Source organism: Pyrgilauda ruficollis, unplaced genomic scaffold, assembly GCF_017590135.1.
Source record: "Pyrgilauda ruficollis isolate IOZ18807 unplaced genomic scaffold, ASM1759013v1 scaffold158, whole genome shotgun sequence".
NCBI lineage: Eukaryota > Metazoa > Chordata > Aves > Passeriformes > Passeridae > Pyrgilauda > Pyrgilauda ruficollis.
The window spans coordinates 770,273-793,271 of record NW_024514543.1 but is presented as its reverse complement, the minus strand read 5'-3'; the positions used below and the strand labels follow the sequence as shown (position 1 = coordinate 793,271).

Sequence of the window (22,999 nt, the reverse complement as noted above, 5' to 3'; positions counted from 1 at the left end):
CATTATATAAATAAAAAAGTCAGCATAAAAACAAGGTCACAAGGATATGCAGGAAATATATACAGAGAACAGAACTTGACTCTCATTTCCCAATGCCTAGTACTACAACCAGCAGCTCATAGTTTCCTTCCATTATTGAGATTTCCACAGGGAAATGAGCATTGGAACCAAATGTGCAAAGTCTGAGTTTGTAGACTTGTAGAAGATTTGGATAGCTTGAACTTTGAACTGAGCAAATTCAGAAAAAAATTTCAAAGTGGACTTTGGATGGAGTGGGCAAATTCAGTCTGGATTTTGCACCATCTTAGACTACCATGGTCTAAAACAGCTGGATTCCTCAGGGGTGTTTCAAGTGAATCCATAGGCACTGGATATGTAACTGAATTGTAACACTCATTAAATACTTGCAGGGGGTTGCAGGTTTCTGAAAACTACTGTCTACAATTAACTACTGTCCCACAAACAGTAACTGAGCTCCGCATTGTAGAGGAAAGCTCATGTGAGGACTGTGACTTGAGCAGTTTGACAGATGTCTGACTGGGCTAACAGCAACAAAAACCTACTTCAGCAGAGTGTCCAGCCTCCAGCAATGATGCCACAACATAGGCTGTGAGGGAGTATTCAGCTTCTTCTCCACCCTGATGAAAAACAAGGAAAGAACAGGTTAGGACTAATGTCCTAGAAATAAACAATATATGAATTAATTGATAGTTCATATATCAGTCAGATTTGAAATCAACAGTAATTTCTGTCTCCCTGTGTGCACAGGAACAAGAAAGATCAAGTTCACAGAGGATAAAGCCAAAGTAATTGACTGCATCTTGGCTTTCCTACATGTGTCGTATAGCAGACAATAGTTTGTGGCTGAGCACAAAATGCAATGGTGGAAAATAAAACCTTAGACTTAGAAAGTTCTACTTGTTCTTACCTCATCATCAAGAGCACACATAAAAATCATGCCCTGCTTATGTAGGAGACACACGAGATAACACTAGCAAGAAGAGTAAGGGTGTGGTGAAGAGTAAGCTTGTGTCTTATCCAAATAAATCCAGATGGCAAGACTGGAAGTTTGTGGCTATACTTATCTCAGTTACCTTCAAAGCATTGTTGAAATGTGACCCAGCATTTTCAAAGCAGCCATCTGACTTCTGCTTGCTTGCCAGCCAGATCAAAGTTTGGGACTGGACGTTGTCATCAATGTAGATGTAGCGTTTGGCTTGCTCCAGTGACTTGTACACGAAGGCAGTGAGCCTGCAGGTGATCCAGAAACAGAAGGCAGGTATGGAGTGAACAAAACCGAGGACATTTACCAGTGCACAGGATGTGCATAGAAAATGACATAAAAAGAACTTCATAATATTTGAGGTAAAAGAAGAAAGTGTTTTCTAAGTTTTAAATAAATAATATACATAAAATCCTGATACTAAAAATTGACCTGATATGTCTCCATTACTGTGCTGAACCATTCTTTTAGAGCACTGGTAAAATATAGACACGGCTTGGTGACTGATGTTAGCAAATTCTAGTCTTAGTTAATTGAATTATGAAACAAACCAGGTTGGAAGGGACCTTTGGAAGTCTCCTCTTCAACCACCTGCTTAAACTAAGGCCAATTTCAGAGCTGTATCAGGCTGCTCAGTCTTTTGTCCAGTGATGTGAAAGTCTCTAGGGATAGATATCCACATCCTCTCTGTACATTTGTCTCAGTGCTACAGCCTTCTCCTGGGGAAGATTTTTATTCCTTCTATTCCTCCCACTTGGAGTTGTCTCTGTAGCAATTTGAGTAAGGACAAACTCTTGTCCTTACTGTGTGCAGCTCCAACAAAAGTCTATTTCCACAGTCCTCATCTAGGCAACAAAGAAGTTTACCAACGTCTCCCATGAGTTTCTTCTTCTACAGGCTAAACAAACCCAGTTCCTTCAGTTTCCTGTTGAACATTATGTACTCCAGCTTCCAACCATCATACCACTCTTTGGTTGCCCACTTTCCAGTTATTAATTTCTCATTTATTAGGAGATTCAAATCAATTGAACTATATTTAGTCTATTAAAAATAAGAATCACTGAATACTTGGATCTTTTTTCAAAGCCTAAATATCCTGTGCCAGGAAAATAGAAAGTGCCATCACTTACCATACACTCCCTTCCGTATCTTGTAACCCAAAGGAGCTGTAGGATCCATCCCGGTGTTTGTATGATAGCTGTTTCTGGTAGCCTGAAAACACAATGAAGAAGACAATGAAGAAGTTTTCTAATCCCAGAAAAGGATTTGTTCTGCTGTTTGTTCAACTGAAGCAGTAAGACTTTTGGATTTAGTATCAGGTAATGTATATCTGGCGAATAATGCCAACCACTATGAATTCCAGCTGCTTTTGCTCCTGAAAGAATGACATGCTGCTTTTGGGGTGCTCTCATTGCCTACTCCTGTGTAATTATTGTGGTACTGGAATTCAGAGATCAGTGTTCACCATGTAGAGCTGAAGAGTTCAAGGCAAACAATCACAGTACTAGATCACAGGATCACAGTTTATTCTGAGTTGGAAGGGACCAGCAATGGTCACCAAGTCCACCTCTTAACCACGCAAAAACCACCTCTTAACCCCAAAAATCACACCATCTGCCTGATAGCATTGTTCAAATGCTTCTTAAATTCTGTCAGGCTTGGTCCTGGGAGCATTTCCCTGGGGGAGAAGATGGAAGAATCTGAAAACCTCTTACCTCTGGATAAATAACCCGTACCCCTGACTCTAATCTCTTCAGTCAGCTGCCCAGTCTTATTCAGATAATCCAGGGCATAGATGTTGGGTGTGAACAAGGCCATGTTCTGTTCTCCACAGCCATAGGGCATATGGAGCAGGTTATCTATGTTCCGCAGGGCTGTGCCCAAAATGTCTCCTGAAGAGTGAAAAATGTAAGAAGTCAGCCCAGTTCAGACATGTTTTTATTACATAGCATTATACATTGCTGTATACTTTATTATTATGAACCAAGGGCAATCAATAATATAGAGTAATCATAGCAACCAGACACATCATAGAAGAAAAGTGCTGAGCTGTCACCATTTTTCATTTCTTATCTGGATGATGGACACCTGAGAGAAACTGAGAATTCGAGAGAAAAAAATGAGCACCAATACTGGCTGGCATGGCTTCTGAGAAACAGCTATGAATCCTTGGAAGGCTTAGATTTGCCTGCCCTTTACAACCTGTTTCCTGTTTTTGCATGTACTTGTGAACATGTTGTGAACGTGTTGGCAACAGGCTGTGGAGGCTGTAATTGCACAGCATCACACAGACACACAGACACAGACACAGATATAGACACACAGACACAGGCACCCAAACCAACTGTGTTCAAAAAACAATCTGAGTTCAGAACCTCAAAAAATTTTCACTGAAGAGAACCCTCGAGTCTTACTAATGACTTTCAGATTAGTAGAGTCGATTGGGACCTGAAACTTTTATTCTATGGGAACTTATTGACTTACAAATGTTTTGCATTATGCAAAATGATAAATTTGAAATTACGCAGTCAGCAAAGTTCTGAAGATTTCTTTCCAAGAAATTAAGACAATTTTTTTCAAAGAAGTCTGCCTTATGCTACTTTTCATTTGAATCAGCTGTTTTACTACATTGAACTGGATATGCTAATGCAGTATAATCTGAAATGCAATATAAATGGAAATTATTGGATCATTTTGTCCTCTCTTGATATGAGAGAATTGTGAAATTTTGCCTCCCACTGCCATTTTGCAAAGTAGAAAACTTACCTTCTAAAATCAGGAATAATTATTTCTTCAACTTTACTTAAGGTTTGTGTGTGAACACATGATGGCACTTGGTGCAGCACAAGGGAAACACCGTTTTGCATTCAGCATAAGTACTAAACTTACCAATGACAGAAAAATAAGCTCTGGCTGATCCCTGCACTAGGTTTCTTGGCACGTCGAGAGACACTTGTTCAGAAATCGTTTTGCCTGATGTGAAAATGTGAAAAGAAGAATTATTGTTTTTTTACAGAAATCTTGACTATTATAGTGTTCATTCTGGAAAATGCCACAGAGACTTGCCAAATGAGCCAAAAGTATATGAAAATCCTGAATTTCAGCCTAGCATCCTGACCCTGTGTCCTAGTCACCCTAGGACACCCTGAATATCTTTTTCCTCCCCCAGAAGGGTCTCTGGCTTTGTAGGACAAGATCTACAAGACAGTGAAGCAGTTCCACTTAACTCCCTGGAATGAATGAATGAATGAATGAATGAATGAATGAATGAATGAATGAACGAACTTGCCTTACCTTTTGCACAGACAAGGGAGCTCTGAGTCAACTCCTTTTTAATACCTTCAGGCTGTTTGATTGCAGTGAAGTGGTCAGGAAGAGAAAGAAAAGTTCAGAATATCGCCATGAAACCATGACATTTAGCAGTGTAAGACAGTATGTGAATATGGCTATCCAGGCCATGCACCTCTTGTACCCAGTCCTACCCTAGCTCCGCTAGAATATCTCTTAACTCTTAACTCCCTCTCTTAACTAAGATCCTTTCCAGAGCACCTTCCTACTCAAAAAGTGGTCAAAAAAAAAATAGGTATTTCTAGCCTCTGAGAGGGACCCTGTCCAATTAATCCTATGTAGCTGTTGCTTTATGATGCTCAAACCCTTTTCCCTCCACCCTCCTCCCTAATATTTGAGTCATGTGCAAAAGGTGCTTAAAAGCAAGATATGGAATCTCCTCCCTTCTGGCACCGTGGGCTGTCAGGACACATGCTCATGGTCCCAGGAAGGAGCCAGTGGGAGGAGGACGGTGGATACTGTGACCACCAGGATTTCACTCTTATTTTGATATGGAGAAGCTTACTGTACACAGGTACTGTACTCCCTCCTCACTGTACTGCACTCCCTACCTCCCTCCTAACAGCTTCTAACCCCCAGCCACAGGAATTCCAGTTTCCACCAGGCAGAAAGCACCTGCAGATTTCACAGCGTACCTCAACAAGTAGGGTTTGAAACAAGGTGTCCCTGTAAATGGTCCTCTCTTCTGGAGATGTGCTGTTTCCAGTACCTCTGGTGTTCAGTTTGGCCTCAGCAGTAATCACAAATTTCACCTCACCTGGAAAGACACCCACCAGCCAAGAAATGAAATTATATTCAATGTCTACAATTACCCCCGGTTTTGACTGCCTCTTCTGGGCTGATGAACTGCTGAGAAATGTATTTTCTACAAAGACAGCTCAGTAAAACCAAATTTCATCAAGATTCCATATCTGTTTGTTAGTAGAAAGGAGTGCTTGCCTGGGGCCCTGGGATGAGGAATGAAAGAGGGGTCATCCTGGCCAAAAACCAGAATTCACTACCAATTTCCACCTCTTCTTAGCCTTGTACTGAGTTTTCTCTGGCATAGGGCAATGTTGCAACAGTTTAATTATAGCTTTTCTGCCTTTATTCATATTTCAACTTTTGGAGCACTTACACATGCAAGTAATTAGTAACTGCTTTTAAAAAAAAGACAGTGTGGACTTGAAGGCAGTGTGGATTAACACAGCTACAAAACTGGGAAGGACCAGCGTCTTTACTGCCCATTGAGAATCCAGTCCAAAATTTTTAGCAAATTTATTAGCAATTAATGGAGCTGTCCAAAAATGCCTGCTTGTGGATTATTGATGCAGCCCTAAAGGGTGGGGGTAGAATAACCAAACAGGGATATATCAAGGTGATAAAAAGACAAGCTTACCCAGTTTTTGGGGGCTAACAGCCCAAATATATGTTTTTCTTTCATTGGCACACACCGTTGCCGTGTTGCCCCCTGATGAAAGGATCTCTGCCTCATAGTCACTTGACTGTGCCAGTACAGCACTGATCTGGGACAAAGAAAGGAGCAAGATTACAAATGAAAGAGAATGACCTTAAAATCAGGCTGCAGAGCAAAGGAGGCAGCTGCATTAGTATTTATTGTGTTTTGACAGCACAGTACTCACACCCTTGGCTGAGGTTCCTCCTTCAAGAACAAAAAGATCTCTGGGAAGTAAGCAAACCACATAGGAAGTAAAAGGGAACTTGATGTACCTGGACACACTTGTTGAGGTAGTTGAAGACATTAGCTATTAAATTAAATTTTTCTCCTCGAGTGACAGAGTATGGCAGGGTGAGGTCCACAAAGAATGGTTGGAATGCTGTCAGGGAAACAGGTGAGGAGATGCCAAACCCAGCATCATCCTGAACACAGAAAGCGCTGGCTTTCCATTCTGTGATGCTGTCAGGAATGGTGTAAGAGACATCCATCTCTCCTCTGGAACTGAAGAGAATAAGAAACACAGAATGAGAAATGATCTTAGGAATTTTTCAAGACAAATTATAAAATAGGCTTCTGCTTGAGTTAGAACTTCTGTTTTCACTTCACTTTCTGTAAGATACCTTTCCATATATTAAAAAAAAAGTTATAATGCTTGAAGTAAAGGTGCTGGTTAACTACATGTTAAAGCACTCAAATACTCAACTTTTTAAATTTAGAAATATCAATTGTTGAAAAACCAGAATGCCCAAATACACAGATTAGAATCAATAAATTTAGATTAATGTTCTAGAACAGCATCTGAAGGCATAGTTAAGATGGAAATATTATAATTGAAGATGCTGTGATAGCCTGAAAGAAAATAAAATAAACTGAGTTTTTTGCTGCTGAATTAAAAATTGGCTGAAAAATAACAAGCTCCTTCTCTCTCCTTAAAAAATACTTTTATTTCATTGTTAGCCCCTATTTATTTCTCCCCACCAGAAAGACAGGGAGCAGGGCGCAGAATATTTGTCTGCAATTGTCATGGATTAAGATGGGAAAAGTAGACCCACATCTACAAAGCAAACATATGTTCCATGGTTCCTTCCCAGAGTCCATTTTAGCTAAATGAATCAACTCAAAAAGGAAGAAAGAAGTGAAGATAAACATACTCTGTGTTAACCAGTTCCCAAATCCAGGTCTCGGGGAAGTATTTCCGAACAGAGCTGAAACCACCACTTCCACTCATAATCCTTGACTCATCTGGAAGTGGGGATATGATTAAAGGATAGTAATAGAGACACCATGTGAGAAGAATCTGAACTTCTGTCAGACACACTTCACCACCACACATGAACACTAAATATCCTGTTGGAGCATTCTTGGATTTCCCACCCCCCATATAACAGGGACAATTCCAAGAGATATGTGAAGAAACAATTTCTTATCTATTCTCTTTTCCCATGGGAAAATACTGGAAATATTAGCTATTTTAGAAGACATTTCACTTCATTTCATACTGAAAGGTCTTGTCATTCAGTTACAAAAGTGTGTTCCCCATCCTCTACAACTTGCTCTCTTTGATTTGCAAATGGCCACCAGCAGCCAGTATCGTCATCAAGGCTTATAAATGCTTTACAATGACTTAGAATCACAAAATCAATGAAAAAAAAAAAACTAAGTTGGGAGCAACCCCTGTAATTCTCTAGTCCAACTTCTTGAAGTAGGACTAACTTCAAAGTCAGATCAAGTTGCTTCATGTGCAGCTCAGTTTTGAAAACCAGCAGTGATGGAGATCCCAAAACCTCCTGGAGATCCCCTTTTAGTGTACTACAATTCTCATGAGGAAGATATTTTTCCTAATGTTGAATAACACTTTCCTTTGTGGTAAATTATGACTGCTACTTTTGTTCTTTTGCTGAGCAATCTGACTTGATGGAGAGAGAATCATAACTTTTGCTGATCTAGAAAGGCTTTTGAGACTATGTGCTAAGTGTGCCATATATTGTGTGAAGTCTTGACTTTTAAATATTTAATTGAATTATGATTTGATGAAAGATTCTGACCTGAAAACCCTTGAAAAGCCAATATCATTTTATAAAAGAAGCAGCATCACAGTATTCCCTGTTTTTTCTACATGCACCTGCACTTGAAACAAAATTGATTCTACTGCAAGGACTGCCAGAAGGAGATTATAGGGTGCAAACCGGGACACACAGGCCTATTTCCCAAAACCCTCCACTACACTGGTAGTAGTAGTGTTATTTTAAACAGGCAACAGTTTTAAGGACCAGGTAGACTGAGACTGGAGATACAGAATGAACCTTCTTTTACCTGAGGCCTTGAGATTGGCGTCATAATAGTGCGAAGGGTAATTTTCCGTATCTGATCTCTCTTCATTGCACAGAACTGGTTTCCGTAGCACAGAGTTGGTGAACACTTTCAGACCCATATCCTAAACGTGAAAGAATCTATCAAATCACTCAGGGCATTCACTAGCTGCCAGTGCATATCACTGATTATCATTCCTCATTTCTCCCCTCCCTCATCCCAATTCATCCCGTTCTTTCAGCCTTGAATGTCTCAGCTGTACCTCGCCAGCCTCTGTGTGTTTCTTATGGAGCAGTGACACCTTGTGTTCTGCAAAGAGTAGCAATGATCAGTCTGATGTTGGCCTTATGTCTTAGGGCACAGGGCCAGTGGAGTCCATATAGGAACCAAGTGGCCTGCATCACAGACACAGATCTTTACAAGGAATGCCTGGAGTCGCGAGCCAAGGCCACGGTCCTGCTTAGGTATTGTCTACTGAACCATGGGCAGCAGCCCAGTGATTTTCTAGCAGTGATTTTCAGAGCTCCTGAGTAAGTGATGAGGGAAAAAAGGGCAGAAATGGGGTGATTGCAGGCTTTAGGCAGTTTCAGGCATCAGCTGCCTTCTCCCAGCAATAAGAACCACCACCTGAGAAAGTTGAATGCTAATGGTGATGAATTCTTCTGGAATCCCTCACACTTAAAGAGTCTCCCACACAGACTACATACCCTGAAAATCCTGTAGACATCTCCATCACGACTGACATTCACAGGTTCAAAGTACAAGCCATCAGAAAAGATGGTTTTGGATGGGGTACACTCCTGTGGCCTGTCATCTTCCAGGTTGAGCCCGTTGTAGTAATAGCCGTACAAATCACCCCTATGAAGCTGATAGTACACCTGGAGGTGAGAATGAGTAGTTTAAGCACAAGGAAGGTCTCAGGCACGTGCAAAATCACATCTGTTCAAAGCTTATGGTGGTCCCTGAGCAATCCTGTAGACTTCAGTGGGCTTAACTAGTGATGCTTACCTAGAGGTGAATAAGCAATTTGGACTGAGCGGTACCCTCCTCCTTCTGAGCCACAATGGATTTGTGGAGTGAACTTGAGCAGAAAGCATGGAGATACACTCGAGTTAAGCAAAGAGGAGACGAGTGTTACAAGACACTAGCTGTCATCTCCAGCTTTTGTTCTGGGCCCAAGGCCTATCTGAGCAAAGTAAATGATGCAATTATGTAAAAATTAAGTAAAAATGCAATTTTGACATAATCACTCCTCAGTGAGGAAATGTGGCGTCAAGGATTTACATAAGGCATATTTTTGGGATATATGTTACACTGCCATGCTTCCCAAAAGCAGTGCTTTGCTATCTATTTCTGTCTTTGAAGCATACAATTGCCTTAGACCTCCCTTTAATCACAGATGTCTGTTTCCAAAGGAAAAATAAAAATACAGTCAGCAGCAGAGACATCACAGGTGGGAACTGGGTTGTTCCTAGCTCAAAAGAATCAGGATTGGAGATGTGACTTACACTCTCAGCAGATAACTCTTGCCCAGACTGAAGAAGGACGCTCTGAATTGCTCGCAGGGCACAGAAGGAGTTGGCAGCAGCTTCCAGGTGGAGTCCCACTTTAGAGCCCGGGAGACCTTGCTTCTCAGAGAATTTGAGTTGGACCTGGAAATTAGCATATCCAAGACAACCCCACGGAAATTAGGGGAATCGGATTGGCGCAGAGATCTGAATCTCCCCTTTCATCGGCACTCACTGACAAAGCTCCCACCGCTAGATGGCCCTTCCGGATCAGTCTGTAAAAATTCACATAAGCCCCCTAGGCACCCTTCTCTCTCCACTGTGAGGAGAGTTTTATCTTAGGCTGACCATATGTGCCAATTCCAGGGATGGCTTCTCATGATCCCAAACATATCTGCACCTTTTCCATTCCTAAATGCCATGCCCAGTGCAGGGCTCTTGATGAGATAATTTCCTGACCATTTTGCAGCAAACCCCAATATATCCCTTAATGAGAAAGCAAAGGTTTCCACCTTGTTTTTGAAGCATATATCACTGTGTATCCTGGAGCTGTCAGCCACTATCTCTCCATGAGGATGCACCGTGTAGAGCAGCAATCTGGAGCTGGGGGCAAGCTTCTCAGTGACAGTCAGTGTGATGGAGAATGTACCTCTGGAAGCTGTGGAAGGAGGATGGATCAGGGAAGGACAAGCCAGCAAAAGAGCTTAGATAAACCTCAGCTTTGGTGGAAGGACCACATATTTATTCATAACCTATAAGCACCTCTAAAACCCAGGGAATTGGATAGTGGAAGACTCATCTCTCAGTGGCTGAGGCATAGTAAGATAACACATGCAAACTGGAGGATGCTGAGAGCAGGGTGCCTTGCAGAGAGAGGTCTACACTGGGGAGAAGTTAAACATGGAAATCTGTGCACAATTGCTACAAGAAGAGCATAACGTTGCCTTTGGGTCTCAAAACTAGGACCTACTACACCAGAGGAAATAGAGCAATATCTTGAGTTGAGGAGAGTTTTCTTAACAGCAAGAAATAAGAAACTCTTCTCTACATGAATGAAAACCACAAGTACATGGACAGGGAATTGAGCTTAAGACCAAAGATGGTAAATATGAAACAAGTCCTATATAGGGAGACAGGCTTTCTTAAGCCACCTCCTGAAGTGTGCAAATAGGCCATGTTCTGCAGGAAAACTGATTTTTAACAATGAAAGAATGAAGGTCAGGATTACTGTCATTTGTGGGTATTTGGAGACTTCTGAAAGGGCAGTGAATTTCAAGAGTTGACTGCTAAATATCCCTTTCAAATGGGACACCTATTTTTCCAAACTTTAAAATGTTTTATTATTCCAATTGGTGAAGACTAGGATGTCACACAATAACTGTGAGAACATAAATATTCCTTGGCATTATAAAATAACACAATAAAACATATGAAGGTTGCATTCCATGTGTTTGATCACAACAAAATATATTAACAAGATAAAATTGATTATGATATGGGGGGTTGGCTAGAAGCTGCAGCAAAAGAAAATGATTCTGTGAGCAGTAACAGGCCATGGGATTTAGGAACTACCACCTGATTTAGCCACAGTTCTCTGCTTTCATCCCTTGCAAAACTTACTGTGCTCTAAAGTACAAGCAGTAATATGGTCTGGAACTTACCACCAGAAATGCTGACTTGCTTCTGGCCACTGAGAGTAATTTTTCCTTGTGTCATCACCTGGGCACAGAAAAGTCTCATGAAAGGGGATCAAAAGCACCTTCTCCCATCCACCATGAAATCATTGATTTTGAGTATAGTTCTGAGAAGCCTTGAAGGCCATCAGGTTGAGCCATGATCCTTAACCACTGTCTGATCATGAGATTTCTGCCTTATAGGTTTTTGAGAGAAGGTGAAAAAAACTGTTTTAGGAGTGACATTAGGACTTACGACATAGTAGAAGTTTGTGTGTGTGGCATTGCTGTAGCCTTCTCTGTTCAGGACATAGTGAACATTGATTGTTCTCTGCTGGCCACAGCTGAGCTCCTCTGTCACTGGCTCAATTTTCAGAAAGCTGCTGGTCCGTGAGTAGAAACGCCGGACAAGGAACGAGGCTTTGGGCTCATTATCAATCCCCCAGATAAAGTCTGCGCATTCATCTGGTGCCTGTTTGACCTACAAAATGGAAAACCATACATGTGGAATCAACAGTGTGGAAAAAAAGAAAATGCAAGGCAGGTGAGAGGCAAAGGTATCTTTTCTGTGAAATATTCTGTTGGGAAACCAATTTTGTGAGGCTGTTTAAGCCACGAGCAAGAACTGGTGTGAAAAAAATTGTGTTTCACCAATGAAGAGTGAGCAGCCTTCTGGACACCTTTAGGCAACCAGATGCCTGTGGCACATTGCAATAAGGAGGTTATTTTAGTTTTTTCAGGCTTGGCACCAGTTGCATAAACTGCTGGGGCTTACACTGAATTAGAATGGCATTGTTCTAAATGACACACTTTTACTCAGCTCTGTCCATCACACGGGAATAAAGGCATGACAATACAAGAAGACCATGTGATGATAACAGGTGTGAGTTTGTGCCAGCACAAATGCAGGGAAGCAGTCAGCAGCAGTGAAAGATGCTGGCACGCACACAGGCTAGATGGGGAAGGAAGTGCAGTCTCTGAGCAAGGTTCTCACAGAATAAAGAGAAGGAAGATGAATGCGCTTCTAAAGGGGAGGGAAAAGCAGGGAGGGACTGAAGATCACTACAACCCAAAACCACAGGTGGGGTGCAGTGTGCCTCTTCTCAGGCACTGGTGTTTTCTCATACAAGTTTCACAGTTTGCAGGTATTCCTTCTATGGAATACCCTCTCTCACATGAAATATTTATTAATGAATTGGATTGTCGCCTGCGTTTACTTACTGTCAGCTTCAAACTGGGATCGAAGAAGTTGGATGTGTCAATGGAAAAAGCAGCAGTGCCGCTTCTGTCCGTGGTATAGCTGGCCAGATAATCTCCATTGAGCTCCAGCAGGACAGTGCTGTTGGCAACAGGCTCGCCATCCATGCTTGTCACAGTGATCTGAACACAACAAGTACCCAAGGGATTCAGAAAAACACAAAGAACAACAACAAAAGAAAAGCTCTGTTTGCTAGTGGATGGTCACTTAAACACTGAGGACTGTTGCAGGGAGTAGAAATCAAGAGTGAAATGTAGAGGCACATGCTCCTCAATATTTTGAGGGACCGGGAATTCTGTGACAGGAAAATTCCCATCAGTGGGAAATTCCCATCAGTGCAGAATAACTATGTGTCACAAAGGGAGGAGGAATATTTATTGAAGAACATTGATTAACACACCTAAAACAAGAAGATGACTTCATGGCCACAGGCTACCTGTGGAGCTCAGTAGCACCTTTTAACTCCTACACATCTGTGCACACCCACAATCTCCGTTGCCTGTCAGGATGATGCTGTACAGGTCATCAACCTTTTTGTGCCTGGTTTATCCTGCATGTGTAGGTTGCTAAGAAGCAAGAACGTGCTCCATCATCTCTACTGCTGTAAGTAAACATCCCTGGGATTGTGTGGTGCAACCCAGGGTGAATTCTACCTTTAGTTTAGGCATAACCGTTCCTGAAGAATTTTCTTGAAGACTCCTCTTCCCCACTCATACGACCTTCCACTTACTCACTTTTTAGGCATCCTTTGAATACAGCAGAAAAGAGACCCTGACATTCCAGGTGTGATACAATTTTCTTTTTCTCTCTAGGAGTATCAAGAGAACTATACAGTCAATGGTATGCAGCATTATCTTGGGAAGCACATTTAGGTGACAGCCATAAATGGGGCAACATGGAGATCATCATGCTGGACCTCAGGGAGTTTGGGTCTAAAGTATTCTCTCATGTACCTACCTCACCATGGTAGGGAATTCCCCTCTTGTAATAGGAATCCATATTCCTGAACAACACTTGGTCATTTCCTTGGTTGACTGAAACATAGTCATAGGCCTTCTTCTGGATACCTGTGAGACACAGCCAGTGCAAAGGAGAGGAAAGAGAAATCAGACATGGGCAGAAAGCTCTTCCTTTTGATAAGCTCTTTGCTGTGGTGATGCTCTGGAGGGAGAGCTACGCAAAGGAAACCATAATGGCTGCCTGATTGCCACACAGATGGTGATCCAGGGGATTCCTCTCAGGAAGATCCACGCATTAGCTTTAATCAGTCACTCCCAACCCCAGCTGGTGTTACCTGTCCCATTTTCAGTGACGATGCTTTCTATGTTGAGGCTGGTGTACATCACGGCATAGCTGCGGTAAAGCTGGAATTTTTTGATGGAGATGACAGTGTTGAGGCAGCCATCCTTTCCCAGCTGAAATAGCAGCACAAAGGGGAAAACCCATTTTTCTCAAGGTCTGCAAAATTGCTCCTCATTATGTATTAGTGCATCTCTGAAGAGGTCCCTGCCTGCCTTACATTTCTTGTTCCCCAGCTCCCATCCCAGATGACTGTTTCAATATTATTTACTCTAGCACCTGGAAACTTCTCTCCTTATCCCCTCTAGTCCTCTCTATGCTCTTGCTCCTTCTTAAGCCCATTTTGCATGAAGCTTTTGCTCCGTGACCACAGCACATTGAGTCTGAGCTAGTGGACAAATTATTCATTCATTTAATATTAAGTGCTCTCAAAGACTCCCAGCAGAGTTCTGCTGATTAGATTTGGTAAGAACACATCCCCAGTGTTCAGAAATTATTACAAATTTACAGTTTCATAAGCTTCCCTCCTTCCTACTGATGGTGAGGTCTTTCAGCATTGCCTGTAAGATAGTGAGAAAAACCACACCACTGAGATTGTCTCCCTGCTGTTCCCTTGGAAATTAATGAGGCCACTGAATACTGTGCTACATGCTGGGTAGTAAAGCTGACAGGAAGAAAGGACTTGTTATGTATCATACCAGTCCAGTGACAGCTTCACAGGTTTTTTTCCAGTTTTGTACACACAGTGGACTATAAAAGCGCTGCTGACACACATTAATTTGGGCATTCCCTTGCACTGGCTGGCCGTAAGTGTACCTAGGAGAGGAAGAAACACAAGAATTCAATCATGTGGATTTAACATGAGACCTGCAAAAGTTGCAGAGCAATGCAGACTCTAAATCCCTTCGCAGTATCCAGAGCACAGACAGAAGAGCAGTTGGAAATTACAATCAGTCAGCCCTAGAAGAAATCCCCTCTATTATTTTTAGGCTATTTCTGCCATTTTGTTAAAAAACCCCTGTTTCACAATAGTTTTGGTGCAATCATTCTTTAAGGTCTGACGTTGGAAAGCAGTGCTAGACTCAGGATATCATTCCCTGCACCTTTTTCTCCTTGGTACCTTACACAAGGCAGAACATATTGACCTATTCACCCTTTTAGCTCCTGGCACCCTGCACTTTGGCAGGGCCACAGCCAGCAGTTTTAATGACAGACTCTCATTTTCGGTAATAATAAAACACAACAGCTAGCAAGTAGGAAGTGCTTGATTTGGACACACACAAACTCTCCCTGTTTTAATTCCATTGTGTAGCAGGAGAAGAATATCATAGACTCATAGGAGAAGAATATCATAGGAGAAGAATATAATGACTTTCATGATATTTTATGTCATAAAAGTCACAGCTAAAGGAATTGCTCTAAGCCATATTCTGAACCAGCAGAGCACACCATCCAATGCCCATACCATCTGTTGTGCAAAATTGTGCTGTCTTCAGCTCTGATACTTACGAAGCACAAACGTTCACCCTGACTTCTTCATCAAAGAAAGAAATCGTCTTTGGCCCAGTGGTCGTCACTTCAAATTTTGGCAGCACTGAGAATGTAACATGAATATGACTGATCAGCAATTGCATGCCATACACAGGTGTGTTTGTGTGTGTTTTTGTGTGTGTGTGTGTGTGTGTGTGTGTGTAAGACAGTAAAAAAAACCACAAACAAACAGTTGGCAAAGACATTTTCACCAACAAGGGAGAGGAAATGGATCAAAGAAGAACCTAACTAGGAACTGGCTGTAGTATATTACAATAGAAAAAATAACCTTCCGTGGCAAGATGAGTAACTTCTGTAAAAATAAATAATAATCATACTAATAACTGTAACAGTCACAGCAAAACTCATGGTAAATCACTTTAATCTCCTTTCTTAAAGAAAAATGAGTAATGCCAATGTCTCAAACTAGTTAAGCCCTGGAGTACAAAAGTTATTATGCAATCTGGTTGCAGTGACTGAGAAAGGCAACAGATTAAGTGAAATAACCAGATCAAATAGATTGCTGACACCACCTCTCTTCAACTTATCTTTTATCCCATGTCCCATAGCTGGGAAAGGCCTGTGTCTCATGCACCAGTCCACCCAGCTCTGTCCATGTCTTTCTTTTCCAGGCATGATGTGGAGAATTCAAAGGACATTATCTGACTTAGGCAGAGCCTCACTGCTAGCACAGGGCAGTTTAAGAGCCTTTGCTTACCATACTCCTCCACTCTGAAGGACTGGTACTCTTTTCCACCTGACTTTGTCTCCACAGTAATTTGGTAGGACCCCAGAATGGGCTCTGGGATTAGTGGAAAGGAGAGCTGGATGATTCCGTGCTTCGATGTCACCTCCAGCCACTGGAAGATCTTGTTTTGCTCTGGATCCTGGAAGAAAGAGATGTAGCAAAACCTTTATCACTGTTTCTTGCCTTCTTTCAAGGTCTGTCTTCAGACATATTTGCTAAATGAGTCACAGGCTAAGAGTGCTTTGGGGCTGATGACGTGTGCTTTGACTTTCCATCTCTGCTTGTGGATTTAACAAAACTAAGTTTATGTTTAACTGTGAATTAGCTACACTGACAGATGGCCTCAGATCATTCAGAAACAGTTCCTGATTGGGACACAGGTTGCATATGGGACACAGGCTGCCCATCTAGAACACTCATAGCATAAATCTTTCTGACTCAACTGCCTTTGTAAAGCAGGAATATTATGCTGGCCTCTCTCAGAAAATGCTTGGAGATGAAGTGATGTGAAATGTAGTAGAAGATGATTCATAGTTAGCCCGTCCCCATGAGAACATGGCATTTCAGAAAGTCACCATTCTTGTGCCTATGCATGAGAAGGAGGCTATTTCACCAGTTGTTTGCTGTAGTCCTCCCAAGGTAAGCCGGGACAGAACACTCCTGTTTGAAGGGCAGAGCAGCAACCCCACGCTGCCTCTGACTAACAGCTCCAGTTCTGCTGATTTCTTCTCTGGTGCTGGGAAAGGATATTGCCACTGCTCAACCTCAAATCCAATCCATTGGCTTTAAATGGTGTGCTCTGGATGAGTCTCCCTCAGCTGTTGACTCTGTGGGAAATGATGAAGTACAGTCTTCCCAAAGGAGCTTGTGCTTTAATTTCATGTTGTATCTCTTACCTCAATGATGATTCTGGGATACTGGAGGAGGAAATAAAGGGAGAGAAAAAAAATTGTCAAAACGATAATCTAACACTGGAGGTTGATAAACACTAGAACATAAGGAAAACTGTGAACAGCTTTTTCTGGATAGAGAAGACTGAGCCAGGGAAACAATTTATAATTCACGTCTGTAATTAAAAAGATAATTTTAAGAGGATAACCTGTTGGTGAATTTTTTCTGCAAAAATATCCATTCTTTTTCTACATATCTGGGACTACAAAATCTGTGTGCTGTGAGAGATTTTCACAAGTGCTTTCAGAGCCCTGCCCTCTACAAAGGCAGGGAAATGATGGAGTGCGAGAGTAAGGAGTTACAGCAAATATACAAAATGCAAAAAATACAAAACATAAATAATATCAGGAAGTCTGTTTCAGGCCCTTCTTATTCAATATCTAAGTGAGAGAGTCTCAGTGAAGAGGTACCTCAAGAGGGTACTTGAAAAGTTTTGACTATCACTCCCACTTACCGTCTCCTGAACAGGTCTGAGCTGGGTGTCCAAAGTGACCACACGAAACATCACTGAAAAAAAACAGGACAAAAAAGGATTACAGAATCATCAGGGTTGGAAGAAACCTCAAAGCCTGTCTAAGCCCAACCATCAACCTGGCACCAAGCGTCAGATCTCCAAGTGTCACATGCAAGTGCGTCTATCATTTATTTTATTAGCAGTGATAAATCATTTTCAATACACAGCTTTGACCAGACTTTTTTGGAAAACTAAGGAGTGCCCAGAGAACATGAAAAGATTATCTTAGCCAGTGAAAAAAGAAAACCAAAATAAATGTCAGCTGAAATATCTTAGATAATTACCCACTTGGACTAAAGTATAATTAAGCTAAAGAGATAGCTAACTCCACCACAGCTAGTATTGTCATTTAAATATTGTGATGGAATCAGCACTTTGAAATAGATCAACAGTTCAGAAGAAAGAGTTGTTGACAGGAAATGAGGTGCTTGCTCCATTTTTATAGTAACTTTATTAGCTCCAAACTTAACCTATTATTTTCTGTATTTTTAAGGATACTTTTTATGTGACTCTCCTCAAGTAAACCTGACAGAACCCAAGATCCTGTAAATTCAATTAACTAAGTACAAACACATGAATTCTACTATTTTGTTGCACTGTTGTGAATTGCTTCTATTTTTCACTAACTTTGATATCTCAAACTAAAATGAGATTTCTATTCCACAAGAGTAAGTTTCTGTCATCCTTGACCCACCCTTTCACTCAATTTCTCACTTTTCTAGCTGACTCAACCCCTTCATCCACCTGTTTGTCCTGGCTTGTAGAGGGGTTTGTCCGTCTGGACCAAGACAGCACCATCCACATTCTGAATTGCCACTGATCTTCTCTCAGCTAAGTCAACTGTGGCACCTTTGGCTGAGAAGGAAACGAATGCCAGTGGATCAGAAGTAGCAGGAGGAACCTGGAGAGGAGCAAAACCCCAGAGGAAAAGTGGTAAATAAGACATGCTGAGGTTCCCTGATGCCCAGGGTTTTAGAGTAGGACACTGTCACTTGAGTCATAAACAGCTTATGGAAAGCCATGAGAAGCCCCACCTTTGTCAGTGAGATAATTTCTGGGAATTTTTGCTGTGGAAGGCGCATAATCTGTCATCGGGTAATAAGATTTGAAGCTGTGTTCTGTCCTATGCATTTCCCTGCTTACATGCAGGTTGCCACAGCCATATACCTTTAATTCTGAAGTGTTTTCTCCTGGTGCCTTCTGGAAGACCTCACCTTGGACTCTTATTCTTGTGTGTACAGACCTTGCAGAGTCATGGGAAAGGGAATAACTGGGATCCATATGGGACCTATCATCTTGCTTGATACTTCAACAGTTCCATAAGGAGCATGCAACTATGGTAACAATCTAAGGCTTTGCTCTATTCACTCTGGGAATGGAGATGGACAGTCTTTCTCTAGCTCCCTTCTACAATCCATAGGTCTTTTTTTCCTGTTTTGCCAGCCTTTCCAACAGTTTATTTTATTTTAAACACTTTGTCATCTTTCCCTCACTGACAAGGAGAGTTGCAATCAGGGTTATTTCTAGCTACTACACCCTCTTCAGTAGTTTCAAAAGAGAAAATACCTTGAACTCGCCACACTTGAAGAAGTTATTATCTGTCACGGGTTCCTCAAAGAGAGTCCTTTGGACACTGCCATATTCCAGGACGACACTCATGGACAGAGGCTCGCTGAGGTTGTGTAACTGCACACAAGCCGTCTGTGGGGCGTCGCTCCGCACAACCGATGGGAGCAGCAGCACATACTGCCTGCAAGAGCAATCAGAAAGGTCGGTCATGCAGGAAAGTCAGAGCAAACAGAAGAGGAAAATACCACAGAAGTGCCATAGGTGTGAAGGAAGACATGATCCAAAGCGTGCTCAAACCAATGGAAGGATTTCAATTTCTTTCAATGGATTTTAAATACGCTAAGAAAGTAAAAATGTCAACTTTATAATCCCGCACAATACTTTCTGAGCTGAGGGACTAGCATCATTCTGTGCAGGGTCTTACCCAGTATGATACTGAATCTCTCCATTCCAGATATTTACACAGCTCCAATTACTGAAGTGGCTAAAGCATAGCTGCAGTTGTCCTCCCATGACCTACGTGTGTACTTAAACCTCTGCAGCCTCCCATAAGGAGGAGCGATATTTAGCTTCTTCTTGGGACCAATGACAAAAATACTAGTTAAGGGTTGCAACAATCTTTAAATTTCTCATTCTTTGGATATCTCTTGGATAGGAGCTGACATAATCAATCCACTTAATGCACAAGAAGTGATCTTGCTTTTCCATTTTAGCAGAAAATTCCAGGGAACGCTCAATCTAATCTGCATGCTCAGTTCTGTTTCCATGCTCCTGTTTCCATGCTTCTCCCTGTCTTGTTTGCTTTGTTTCTTTCTTCCATTTAAGTTTTTGATACTCTTTTCTCTCTATAATTAGGGCAGCCTTCCTTCCCTGGAATACTCCTCTGAAAAACATTCCTTCATATTTGCTATATTTGTCTAAAACTCTGTTGCTGTCCAGCAGTTTGCTGCCCAAACTACTCTTTCTGAATAACGTATGACAGAATTCATGAGCTGGTTTTGTAGCACAATATGAATCACACAATCTTTCTTTCTAATCTGATCCTTTTCATTTTTTTTTTCTCCCACAGCTTTGCCAGCTCATATTGTCTTTATTTTTATTTTCACTTGCCCAGTTCAGGCTTCATGAAGTTCAAAGACCAAAATTAAAACTATTAAAATTGACAGTGTATTAGAGAAAGCTAAGCTGTCTTTCATAACGTTTTCCTTTAAAATTTTTGAGAAGAGGGTTTAAGCTCCAGTGTTGGTGTATTTTTGAATACTGTGGCTGAAATCTTCCATTTGTATAAAGCCATGGAGACTGACAGTGCTAATACGAATTACTAATTGTACTGGGTTTGCCATTCAGCATGGTCTCAGTCCCAGCCGCTGCCTGGCCTCCAGCACCTCCCCATACACCGTGCTCTCTCTGTGCTGCTGATGCATATCAATCCTAATTATCAGTACTACTTGTTAGTCTAGTCCTGAGCCTCCTTGCCACTTTACCCACGCACATCACACTTCAGCTATTCAAGTTCCAGGTTTCTGTCATTCACACTAGATTTCACAGCAGTTTCATGATGGAGAGCACCATTCCAAACCATCCTTCAATGTCATCTACTTCCCAGTCAACACATTTAAGGATCTATGTCTCAAATATCCTTTTTATCATATAGCAGTGTCCCAGAAGAAATAAGCTGGTGGGATATACAATAGCATATGTTATCTTATAGATACAGAATGTGTGACCACTTACGTTTCAGAAGACACTAAGGGAAACCAGTTCAAGGACAGAATACAGAGAAGAATCCTTGACCACATGTCTGTGCATGAAGAAATAGAGAGACTGATCTCAAGCTGACAGCCTGTCCCTGGTTTTTAAATTGGCCTGAAATGGTGCTCCTCCTCCATGGCTTCAATCACAGTTAACAAAAGGTATTAACATAAAATTTGCATATGTTCAATTTCCTCACTACTGTCTGTTCTCACACTCCTTGAACTCCCAAATAATAGCTTTGGAAAGCTCTCATATTTCACATACCTCTGTGAGGTATTGCAAGCCAAACCGGTTCCTGCCGATATGATTGTTTCATTGAAGCTTACCTCTTTGATTATAGTGTCACTGGCTGAAAATTCCTTAATGTTTCAACTTGCTACTATTTGCCACTACTTAAGTATTTCCTTATTCTGCAAAGATGTCCTGTAGACACGTCACACAACAGAAATAATCACAATACACTGCTTTTTCATGTCTGCGTGGGTGCCAGGATGGGTAAAAATACACCAATACAGCTACAGCTGCATTCAGAATGGCACTAAAGCAAACTCCTAATGGTAATCTGGATTTCTTACTGTAGACACTAGCATTTGGCAAGGAACGATGCTGGCTGGTGGTCTACCATTTTTGCCAGTGGTCAGGACAAGTATATTTCTAGGGAAAGAAATCGGATTGCATTATTTCTTTTGTTCACTCTGTCTGTGAGTCTATGTTTTCGCCCTCATCCCTGCTCCCCCCATTAAATGACTTGTTAGTCTGTTGGTGAATTTTAGTAAATCTGAGAAGATGTTTCAGAGTAATTAATACATAGAATCACAAAATAACTTAGATAGAAAGGAACTTCCTGACATTTTGTGCTCAAATCTCTCATTTTAAGCAGGGCTATCTTCAAAGAGGTCATGTTTTGAGTATCTGGAGGAATGGAGAGTCAGCATCATCTCTGGACATCTGCTCCCATGCTTAACCATTCATGCGGTGAGCACTTCTTTTCCTTAAATCAGAATTTCCCAAATTATAGCCTGTGTCCATCTTTTCTTGCCCTTTCACTGCGCACCTCCAGGAAGAACCTGCCTCTTTTCCATAATCCCACTCTACATTGTGGAAGACTGAAATTATGTCTCCACGTAGCCTTTGTTTCTCCAGGCTGAATTAAATTCGACTGTTTCCTTCTGTAGGTTTGTCCCAGTCCCTGATCATCCCAGTGACTTCCACTGGACTCCTTCAGTCTGTCAGTGCCTTTCTTGCACTGGATGCAGAGCTTCATTTTGGTCTCCCAAGCACTGAACAGAGGGGAAGAACCAGTTTCTTTGACGTGTTGGCTAAACTCTTGATAATGCTACCAAAGAAACAAAATAATCTACAGTAACTGGGGATTGGATTCATACCCTTACATAGGAAATGGAAAAAAGAGCCAGTCTGAAACAAAATAAGGTAGGCCAAACAACAACAGTCTCTAACTGCAGCCCCGGGGAAGTAACAGGCAATTTCCTTCCTACTTTGTCTTCTTAACCAAGCAGATAATGAATGGGAAGAGGAAGCTGAGTATACTCCAGGAGTAATTAGGAACACTAAAAAGAGCTGGGGGCACTGAAAAGGTGTTGAGCAATGCAGAGAGGGCATGAAGTTATTTCAGGTAAAGAATATGAGGAGGAAGTGAGGACTACTATAGTAATGTGGTGTAGAAATTGATGTGTGCCTGTTAAAAGCCTGATTCTACCAATTTCAGATTTGATGGTAAAATATGTTCTTTCAACCCTCTAGCTAATGATTCAGCCACACTTATTTATTATTAAATAATAAATTTAATAATAAATGAAATTGCTCTTCCCATCAGCATAGCTGATGTTTAAAACATTTAAAAAATGTTTAAAATGAAATTGCTCTTCCCATCAGCATAGCTGATGTTTAAAACTACCTGTGCCTAACCAGGTTACCTACTCATCTTTCCTAAAATCCTTCTGATGACCAGGTTGGGACACAAAGGGGACTGCCCCAGATGCTTCTGGAGCTATGGGAGCTATTCCCACTGTGTTACTAGTGAGAAATATGACACAAAGCTTCCCAGAATGATGAGGCCTCACAGTGACAATGCTGA

The 22,999-nt window shown here is 41.5% G+C and overlaps 1 protein-coding gene across 1 annotated transcript in view; it reads right to left on the bottom strand.

Annotated features, from left to right (window-relative positions):
• Window positions 1-20,948, bottom strand: part of LOC121350528 (ovostatin-like) — a 28,516-nt gene extending 7,568 nt beyond the window's left edge. Inside the window, exons 1-27 of the mRNA XM_041461923.1 lie at window positions 20,884-20,948; window positions 19,147-19,330; window positions 18,325-18,481; window positions 17,521-17,573; window positions 17,012-17,032; window positions 16,086-16,254; window positions 15,347-15,431; window positions 14,536-14,653; window positions 13,833-13,953; window positions 13,496-13,605; window positions 12,502-12,660; window positions 11,537-11,761; window positions 11,269-11,326; window positions 10,120-10,265; window positions 9,608-9,751; window positions 8,807-8,977; window positions 8,093-8,223; window positions 6,941-7,021; window positions 6,062-6,290; window positions 5,730-5,856; window positions 4,987-5,108; window positions 4,298-4,349; window positions 3,893-3,976; window positions 2,719-2,895; window positions 2,134-2,215; window positions 1,095-1,251; window positions 564-638 (exon numbers count right to left, since the gene is read on the bottom strand). Coding sequence (XP_041317857.1) covers window positions 564-638; window positions 1,095-1,251; window positions 2,134-2,215; window positions 2,719-2,895; window positions 3,893-3,976; window positions 4,298-4,349; window positions 4,987-5,108; window positions 5,730-5,856; window positions 6,062-6,290; window positions 6,941-7,021; window positions 8,093-8,223; window positions 8,807-8,977; window positions 9,608-9,751; window positions 10,120-10,265; window positions 11,269-11,326; window positions 11,537-11,761; window positions 12,502-12,660; window positions 13,496-13,605; window positions 13,833-13,953; window positions 14,536-14,653; window positions 15,347-15,431; window positions 16,086-16,254; window positions 17,012-17,032; window positions 17,521-17,573; window positions 18,325-18,481; window positions 19,147-19,330; window positions 20,884-20,948 — 3,303 coding nt within the window. The remainder of the gene's footprint in view (window positions 1-563; window positions 639-1,094; window positions 1,252-2,133; window positions 2,216-2,718; window positions 2,896-3,892; window positions 3,977-4,297; window positions 4,350-4,986; window positions 5,109-5,729; window positions 5,857-6,061; window positions 6,291-6,940; window positions 7,022-8,092; window positions 8,224-8,806; window positions 8,978-9,607; window positions 9,752-10,119; window positions 10,266-11,268; window positions 11,327-11,536; window positions 11,762-12,501; window positions 12,661-13,495; window positions 13,606-13,832; window positions 13,954-14,535; window positions 14,654-15,346; window positions 15,432-16,085; window positions 16,255-17,011; window positions 17,033-17,520; window positions 17,574-18,324; window positions 18,482-19,146; window positions 19,331-20,883) is intronic.
• Window positions 20,949-22,999: the final 2,051 nt, after the last annotated feature.